The sequence below is a fragment of the Silurus aristotelis genome (assembly GCF_946808225.1).
Source record: "Silurus aristotelis genome assembly, chromosome: 12".
NCBI classification, from domain to species: domain Eukaryota; kingdom Metazoa; phylum Chordata; class Actinopteri; order Siluriformes; family Siluridae; genus Silurus; species Silurus aristotelis.
This window is the reverse complement of record NC_139585.1, coordinates 24,939,741-24,949,777: the sequence shown is the minus strand read 5'-3', so window position 1 is coordinate 24,949,777 and position 10,037 is coordinate 24,939,741. Positions and strand designations below refer to the sequence as shown.

Sequence of the window (10,037 nt, the reverse complement as noted above, 5' to 3'; positions counted from 1 at the left end):
CCAAGAATTCCCAAGCCTGTCTCCAATAGATACAGCTGTAAACCTGCTTTGTGTATGTAACAGGATTATCTGAAAGACATGGGATAAATGGCTGCACTCAAAGCAACAGGGTGTGCCTCATGGAAAACCTGTTTTTTTTGCATGTCAAATGCCAAGTTCACCAGGATGTAGTTTCGTGTTTCAAGTACTAATACTTCGTCCATGGCACGATACAAACAAAATTTGACCTTGTCGAGCGCTTTTTAGTAGTTGTAATTAAAGTTTTATTTGGAGAGTAAAGTCTCGCAAAAGTAAAAGATTTTTAAAGCAATTTGTTGCATTAAAGTAGAAAAACATAACGGCAGCATTCTCTTAGACACACTTTTTTAATTGAAGTATAAACATAATTGTAATTTGTGTAAATCCTAAGTGAATATGAACAATAGTGTAAATAATTGTGATAAATATGGCATTTGGCACACACTCAAAGTAACTTTATACTTTTTTATTGTCTTTTATCGTGTTTTGTAGGATTATCATCGTTCTGAATAGAGACGACTTTATTCTATAACTCGGTTAATACTTCTTGTATGCTTTTCCCTGTAGATCTGCAACAGAGTTATTTACATTACGATTGAGGCCAAACACTGTCAGCTTAGTATTGAGATATTTATATGTATAATTCAGAATCTAGGGCGTAGACATAAATAGTCAGGTGTCAAAACTATAATCTATAACTAGCTCTGCACCTCTGTATTTAAGATGGACTTCTGCTTGGAAGGTGAGCGGCTGAGAATGCAAATGTTAGGGCATCAATTGCCCACGAGTATAAAATGTCACTGTAGGTGTCTGACAAATGGCATGAATATAAATTTATATTACAGTCGGCTCATTTCAGCATGATAACAATCCTACAAAACATGTAGACCAGCCAGAACGAAATATATTAGACATGGAATAACTTATAGAGTCTATTGCCTCGTCCAGCTCAGATTTTTCTTTCTTTCTCTTCATGGTAATAAATGTGTGCCATAAGTTGAGAAAAATATTAAATAAATGAGAAATATGAAAGCCCACTGTACTGAAGCAAAGTAATGAGAACGCTTCACTATAGCAATTTTCCCCCAGTTAAATAAGGTAAAATGATGATGCATATGTATATAACTTGCAGCCGAATCTATTGTCAGCGCTATGGTGTTAGACAAAATGATTCAACACCATTCAGCCAATCTTATTTGGGAATTCAAAAGCACTGTGGTATAAACTACATATACATCATTGATGATGTGTATATTTCCTCTTTAAATCAAATCGTAACTGCTCTTAAATGCACTTGTTTATCTTGAAGTAGAATCACAACTTTTCTCAAAGGGAGCATTTAGAAAAGACACATTTTTATGAACTTTCTGCTGTTTCCTTACTAGACACATCAGCTTTAAAAACATTTCTATGGTTCATAATCAACATTAACACTTCAAATTAACGTATTACTTAAGATAATGCATTACAAGTGCAGCTTAGTCGGTAAGTGTGTTTGTGTGACCACGTTGCTTCTGATCAGATCAATACAAAAACGCATCGTTCTCATAAAATATATTTAATTCCTTACAAGATATATTCATGTAAACAAATATTCACATCGACTCGTTCATAAAAACAGGACATTTCTACTAGTACATCTGGAATGTATCTATGTAGCAGTGTGCAATGTTAAAAACACTGATACCTAAATAATAGAAGTTGGTTTCAATAAAAAAAAAAACAGTGTGGCAAAAAAAGACGTCTTAAAATACAATTCCTAAAACATCAGAGTTGGATCTCATCGATCTGCTGAGTCATAATGATCAGCGCAGGAAACACCAATTTTACCTTTTAGTAATTCTGATCAAAAGTTAACTTAGTACTCATCCTGAAAGTAAATATCTAAAAGAAAACTGTCACAAGCCACTGTTTATTCCTTCCTTTTTTTTAACCCCTTATCCAAACATCTTTAGTACATTTATAGCACATGAAACTAATGCAAATGTAGGATGCAAATGTGAAAAAAAAAACAAATGCAAATGTAGAGTAGAAAGTGCTACACTACATATTGGTTAATAATATATTATAAATGTACGCTTACATAAAATAGTACTCAAGTGTACATCTTTCGTGTTTATCTTTCTCCTGTATTTAACTTAAGAAGGTATAAATATATAAATAAATAGGTACATAATATGTGCGATTAAAGGTTCGACCCCGGAGATGCAAAAAAGGAACATTTTATATACTCTGAACCCCCTCAAAGTGTCAATGCAAATCTCAATCAACATGAAGGACGTCTACTAAATCCATCCATCTTATTCAACAATGAAAAATGTGCCATGGATTTCTAACTTGAAACAAATTAGATTAGATACGGGTCTAAATGAGGAACGTCTGAGATCAGAGTTCTGAGGTCAATGCACACAACTATAATATGTTGAGAAGAACAGAAGCCACTGTTATGGAACAGATCAGATGAAGTGCTGAAGTGCTTCTAAACCCCAGCTGATATTCATCTGATACTATATAAAGGAGGAAACCCCTAAAGATCAAGGCTGTAAAGCTCCACCATAGAAGCGAAAAGCGATCCAGTAAGAATGTTTGAGATGATCAGAGAAGTATTTCCATGTGTCCGCTCCTCAGACTCTCCACCTCCACTCTTTTCTCACTTAAAGTTGGTGCATCACTACTTATTTCGTAAGCTGTGTTGTCGTAGCCCCCCATGCCCTCCATCTGCCACGCTGTCCTGCTGGGAATGTTAATGTAGAGAGGCACTGTGCCATTCATCATCTCCTGAGCATCGGCGTTCTTCTTCTCTCCATCCTCCGATGGAGATTTGGCGTGTGAACGCGTCTTGGAGATCCTGCGCGCCCACAGCGTGTTTTTCTCCAACTCGTGCGAGGGGATCCTGGCGTTCCCGGAGTACCACAGGACCCACCACACGAGGCTCACGAAGACCACGATGGAGCCCGTGTAGATGAGAAAGTCGCCGTAGAAGCGGCCATCCAGACGCAGGTTGGCGAGGGCGCCGACGAGCAGCACGGTCACGCCGATCACGTCAAACACCACGCCAAGCACGAACAAAGGCAGGCAGTTCCCGACCAACCTTGTCACCATGGCGCACACACAACCTCACCGCCGCACGGGGAGAAAACCACGGCGCTTTTGCGCCTTTTTTTCGGCGGCGCGTATTTCCTTCTGTCACCCTTTACCGCTCGGACACCTACCTGTTGGATAGTTCCGCCCTGAGTGACATCATAATGCGGGAAAGCCACGCCCACATCCTGAGCAAAGTCCAACAAGTTTACATCTTCTACTTTTTTATTTATTTATTTATTTATTATTTTTTTTATTTATTTATTTATATATATATATATATATATATATATATATATATATATATATATATATATATATATATATATATATATATATATATATATATATTTAAATATTTAGATTTCCGATTTCTGATTTGAGGAACATAATGAAAACAAGTAAACCATGCATTTTATAGGGACACATTTGAAACAAATCAAAAGTAAATTTCTATAGCAACTTTTTATAAAAAAAAAGTGTTAACAAAATGACAAAAACAATTAGAACATTCACAACTATGAGTCAAGAAACACAGAAGAAAAAAAATAAAACTGAATTTTTTAGAACTTAAACACTGAATAAAAACAAAGATATATATATATATATATATATATATATATATATATATATATATATATATATATATATATATATATATATATATATATATATATATATATACAGTGGGTACGGAAAGTATTCAGACCCCCTTAAATTTTTCACTCTTTGTTATATTGCAGCCATTTGCTAAAATCATTTAAGTTCATTCTTCTTCCTCATGAATGTACACACAGCTCCCCATATTGACAGAAAAACACAGAATTGTTGACATTGTTGGAGATTTATTAAAAAAGAAAAACTGAAATATCACATGGTCCTAAGTATTCAGACCCTTTGCTGTGACACTCATATATTTAACTCAGGTGCTTTCCATTTCTTCTGATCATCCTTGAGATGGTTCTACACCTTCATTTGAGTCCAGCTGTGTTTGATTATACTGATTGGACTTGATTAGGAAAGCCACACACCTGTCTTTATAAGACCTTTCAGATCACAATGCATGTCAGAGCAAATGAGAATCATGAGGTCAAAGGAACTGCCTGAAGAGCTCAGAGACAGAATTGTGGCAAGGCACAGATCTGGCCAAGGTTACAAAAAGATTTCTGCTGCACTTAAGGTTCCTAAGAGCACAGTGGCCTCCATAATCCTCAAATGGAAGACGTTTGGGACGACCAGAACCCTTCCTAGAGCTGGCCGTCCGGCCAAACTGAGCTATCGGGGGAGAAGAGCCTTGGTGAGAGTGGTAAAGAAGAACCCAAAGATCACTGTGGCTGAGCTCCAGAGATGCAGTCAGGAGATGGGAGAAAGTTGTAGAAAGTCAACCATCACTGCAGCCCTCCACCAGTTGGGGCTTTATGGCAGAGTGGCCTGACGGAAGCCTCTCCTCAGTGTAAGACACATGAAAGCCCGCATGGAGTTTGCTAAAAAAAACCTGAAGGACTCCAAGATGGTGAGAAATAAGATTCTCTGATCTGATGAGACCAAAATAGAACTTTTTGGCCTTAATTCTATGCGGTATGTCTGGAGAAAACCAGGCACTGCTCATCACCTGTCCAATACAGTCCCAACAGTAAAGCATGGTGGTGGCAGCATCATGCTGTGGGGGTGTTTTTCAGCTGCAGGGACAGGACGACTGGTTGCAATCGAGGGAAAGATGAATGCGGCCAAGTACAGGGATATCCTGGACAAAAACCTTCTCCAGAGTGCTCTGGACCTCAGACTGGGCCGAAGGTTTACCTTCCAACAAGACAATGACCCTAAGCACACAGCTAAAATAACAAAGGAGTGGCTTCACAACAACTCCGTGACTGTTCTTGAATGGCCCAGCTAGAGCCCTGACTTAAACCCCAAGACTCCTGGCTGTATTAGATCAAAAGGGGGCTTCTACTAAATACTGAGCAAAGGGTCTGAATACTTAGGACCATGTGATATTTCAGTTTTTCTTTTTTAATAAATCTGCAACAATGTCAACAATTCTGTGTTTTTCTGTCAGTATGGGGTGCTATGTGTACATTCATGAGGAAGAAGAATGGACCCAAATGATTTTAGCAAATGGCTGCAATATGCCTTTTAATATTAGGTACACACATATATATATATATATATATATATATATATATATATATATATATATATATATATATATATATATATATATATATATATATATATATATATGTGTACCTAATATTAAAAGGCAAATTGCTCCACAGCTTAGGAGCGACCACAGCAGAAGCATGATCAGTTTTTATTCTTATAATTGATCCTTTGTACAAAAAGTAAAAGAAGCCAATGGAAGGATCTAAGATCTAAGTGAGCATGGTGTGAAATGGAGCTGTAGTATATTGACATGGTATTTGGGAGATGAACTTTTTTAAAGCTTTATATACAAATATTAGCCCGTTAAAATGCCAAGTGAATATGAACAATAGTGTAAATAATGATAAATATGGCATTTCACACACACACTTAAAGTGACTTTATACTAGTTTTTATATTGTCTTTTATCGTGACTGGTCTAAATGTTTTGTAGAATTAACATCGTTCTGAATAGAGACGACTTTATTTTATAATTTTATTATTTAAATTTTTTTATTTTATTTTATTTTTTTCAAATTTCTTGTATGCTTTTCCCTGTAGATCTGCAACAGAGTTATTTACATTACAATTGAGGCCAAACACTGTCAGTTTAGTATTAAGATATTTATATGTATAATTCAGAATCTAGGGTGTAGACATAAATAGTCAGGTGTTAAAACTATAATCTATAACTAGCTCTGCACCTCTGTATTTAAGATGGACTTCTGCTTGGAAGGTAAGCAGTTTAAAATGCCAATGTTAGGGCCTAAATTGCCCTCCAGTATAATAAACAACTGTGAAACGAACTGGGAGCTGGTGCAGCAAAGTAAAAACGTTGTCACCTATGTGTATTACTTAAAAGACAGGATCTTGAAACAACTGTAACCTTTTCAGTGATGATTGTTGGAGACCGATGTACAATGCATTACAATAGTTTTACCTGTGTAGCATTTTCAAGATAAGCAAACAATAAAAAATCACTTGGGAAAGTAACATGAGTTGAAAGAAACTGCTTTTTATGACTGAGTTTATCTATTTCTCAGAAGTAAGGTGCTATTACTCATACTACTCCCAAATTCCTTACACACGGTTTTATGGAAGGAGCCAAGGAACCAATGTAAATGTTGATAGAGCTATTAAAGGCAGGAGGGCAAAATTAGATCACCTCGGTTTAATTTTTGTTTAAGAGAAAAAAGTTTAATGTCAGCCATGATTTTAATTATGAGACACTGTATTACTATTTGGTTTGATAGGAAGATAGATCTGCAAAATATCTGCGTAAAGACGGTAAAGAATGGAAGCAGATATACTGAAAAAAAATTAGAACCCAATATAGACACCTGGGGCACACCACAAGTGAAAGGAGAGGTTGTAAATGAGAGGCTATTGATACTGAAAAACTTCTATCGCCAGATATCAGTAACTCCTTGAATGCCTATAAAGTGCTTTCAACTTGAATCTGCTGTAGAAGGACCACAGAATTCACTGCACCTACCGCCACTAAAATATCATTAAAAACAGTGCAGACTATAACATGTTCTGAAGCCCAACTAAAAAGGATCTAAAATACCACTGTCATCCAAATATGAATACAATCTAAATTATGATCTAAATGAGGTTTTTCAAATCCAGTTCCACCACAGCATGTAAAAAAGCATCTATGACACATCCAGTATTTATGCAAGTATTAAGACAGAGGAGTCTAGGCTCAACTACATTAATAACCCATTTTAAAAGGCTTTGGGATTTGTGGGGAAGAAAATAAATATGAGTGATGCCACAACATTATCCAATCATTGATTTTAATGACATGCTTTACTGTATTTCTGATTTCTAAACAAATATACTTTTGAAATATTATTCATACTTTTCATTTATTTGTTATAATTTTTATATAACACAATCTACTATTGTGTAACATCCATAAAATACAATACATACACATTTGGTATGCATACAACTAAGCAGTTGAGGGTTAAGGGCTTTGCTTATACGCCCAGGCATTTCAGCTTAGTAGTAGTGGGATTTGAACTGAAAACCCTTTGAGCAGACTTTCAACATCTTGACTACTGAGCTACTCCTCCACCAGGGGTGTGGTCAGCCCTTTAGACCCATATGTAATACTTCCCCACAACTGACACAAACTTAGAAGCACAAAATAGTATGGAACCGGTTTCAGCACCAAACCATCGAACAGATATGTATTTCAATGCCTTTACAATAAAATCTATCTATCTATCTATCTATCTATCTATCTATCTATCTATCTATCTATCTATCTATCTATCTATCTATCTATCTATCTATCTATCTATCTATCGATCGTAGTCAACACAGAAAAAGGCACCATAGGACCAGATGTTATTTAAGTGATTGATCTGTTTCAGTACAGAAGAGATACTGGCATTTTAGAGGTCGCTGCATATCCTTGTTAGCACATAAATTTGGAGATCTGGGTAATATCTTTGTCTTCTAACCTTTTATCGCTGCCATTTTCAATCAAAAGCTGGTTGGAATGCTGTTGGGTGATGGTCATCCGAGCAAAACCTAGAACTTGATTCACTTTTATCTGCACAACAGATCTATTGTGTCACAAGAGGCTGATAAACTATTCATGTGTAAACACAGTAGTTTGAATTTATATAAAGACAGATTTGTCTTGTTGCCTGTCGTATTGTACATTACATGTGGAATTGGATACACCACTAACACCACTGGAACATTGATAGTGTATGCCCCCCCCCAACCACACACACACACACACACACACACACACACACACACACACACACACACACACACACACACACTAATGAAAAGTACATGAAAAGTATTTGTGTTTTTTTTTTTTTTTTGTCTGTCTCATAATAACTGTATAAAATATTTCAGAAATAAAGAATTTAAAAGTGATATGCTTGGGGCCACACATACTACACGTACTATAACAACAACAACAACAACAACAACAACAACAATAATAATAATAATAATAATAATAATTATAGTTGATTAGTATTATCATCATAAGATGCATTAGTTGAATGTTCTTTTTATGAGCACTAGGTGGCAGTAGTTAACTGCACAAGACTCAAAAAAGATCCGTTGCCATATTTATTTAGAAATTCCAGAGGAATTCCAGTCATCAGTCATCTTACAAAACCCTGAAGTATTTCACCCCACAGTCTGACTTGTTTGCACTTTGTGTGATTAAGTGCAAAATGAAGTTGATGAGATTATCTTATTCTAAAATTAAGCATATAAGTGAAAGAGAACAACATTCTGTAAAATAGGTGTGCAAAAATAATAGTATTTAAACACAGCCAACAATATGGGCAAATCTATTTCATTCTCTATAATTAATATTTAAAAATTCATACTTTATAATCCATAATCCTCTCTCAAATAATGCAAGTTAAATGAATAGGGCTTTCCATTATCAATAGGTTTTACTCTTTTGATTTTTGCTGGATGTTAAATTGAGGTAAGGTCACATTTCAGAAATTAAATTACCACTACCATGGGCCAAATTCATGCCAAACAATTTTAGTCTCGACTTTCACCCAGGAAAAAAACTACACAGTGAGGCTCATCACTAGAATCCTGGATCTTATTAGTGAGTCATTTTCTAATGGGGCAATTTGGCAAAAACATTTGCCATATTTTGACCAGTTGTCCTCTGTCTACCTCGGGCTGAAATTGTTGGCTTCTTCCTTTGCTTACTTGATGATAAGCAAATAAATTAAATATAAAAATGTTCACGCAAAACCAGCTACAAATCTACACTGACTGTGATACAATAAGTGGCCCTAATTGTGCGTGCTGTGTCTGAGCTTTATTAAGAAGAGTGGAGATATATATATATATATATATATATATATATGACTGCAGGAATTAAATAAAATATTGGCCTCTATCTAGAAAAAAAATAATAATTTGTATGTGTAAGTCAGCTATTAAGGTTTACCTAAACAACACATCATTAATAGAGAAAAGTGGAGCTTCATTTACCGAGTGAATAGTGACTGACAAAGCAAAATTATTTGATAATGTGTGAGAATTTATGTTTAAATTACACTTAAAAGTAATATAAAAAAAAGTCAAATATAAAACTGCAATCAGCAACCTATATCAGTTACAAATGAACCAACTTTCAGGACATTCCACTCACAGATTTACCCAAAATAAACAAATTCTTCTTTATCTTCTTCTTGTTCACCACTGCGGGTCATCCGTCTCCATACCCCCCTGTCCTCTACATCTGCCTCTTTCACCCCAACCACCTGCATGTCCTCCCTCACCACATCCATAAACCTCCTCCTTGGTCTTCCTCTTTTCCTCCTTCTTGGTGGCTCCATCCTCAGCATTCTTCTACTGATATACCCGATGTTCCTCCTCTGCACATGTCCAAACCATCTCAATCTCGTCTCCATCACCTTGTCTCCTAAACGTAATACATGCGCAGTCCCTCTAATAAACTCATTTCTAATCATGTCAATCGTCTTCACTCCCAACGAAAACCTCAACATCTTCAGCTCTGCTACCTCCAGCTCCACCTCCTGTCTTTTACTCAATGCCACTGTCTCTAATCCATACAACATTGCAGGTCTCACCACAGTCCTATAAACTTTCCCTTTCATTCTTACAGATACTCTTCTATCACAAATCACTCCTGCCACTCTTCTCCACACACTTCACTTTGCCTGCACTCTTTTCTTCACTTCTCTAACACCCAAAATGAACAAATTACGACTTCATAATCTTCAGCTGTCCATTTTGGGTGAGCCTGTGCTTGTGGT

At 36.1% G+C, this 10,037-nt stretch overlaps 1 protein-coding gene across 1 annotated transcript; it reads right to left on the bottom strand.

Annotated features, from left to right (window-relative positions):
• Positions 1-1,560: 1,560 nt before the first annotated feature.
• Positions 1,561-3,251, bottom strand: LOC310734162 (uncharacterized protein). Its single transcript, XM_083555841.1, has one exon. The coding sequence runs from the start codon at positions 3,118-3,120 to the stop codon at positions 2,614-2,616; it is 507 nt and encodes a 168-aa protein (XP_083411967.1). The 5' UTR covers positions 3,121-3,251; the 3' UTR covers positions 1,561-2,613.
• Between the last annotated feature and the right edge of the window lie 6,786 nt (positions 3,252-10,037).

Excerpts from the sequence above, each read along its gene's own strand:
- LOC310734162 (XM_083555841.1), bottom strand. The coding sequence starts at position 3,120 with ATGGTGACAAGGTTGGTCGGGAACTGCCTGCCTTTGTTCGTGCTTGGC.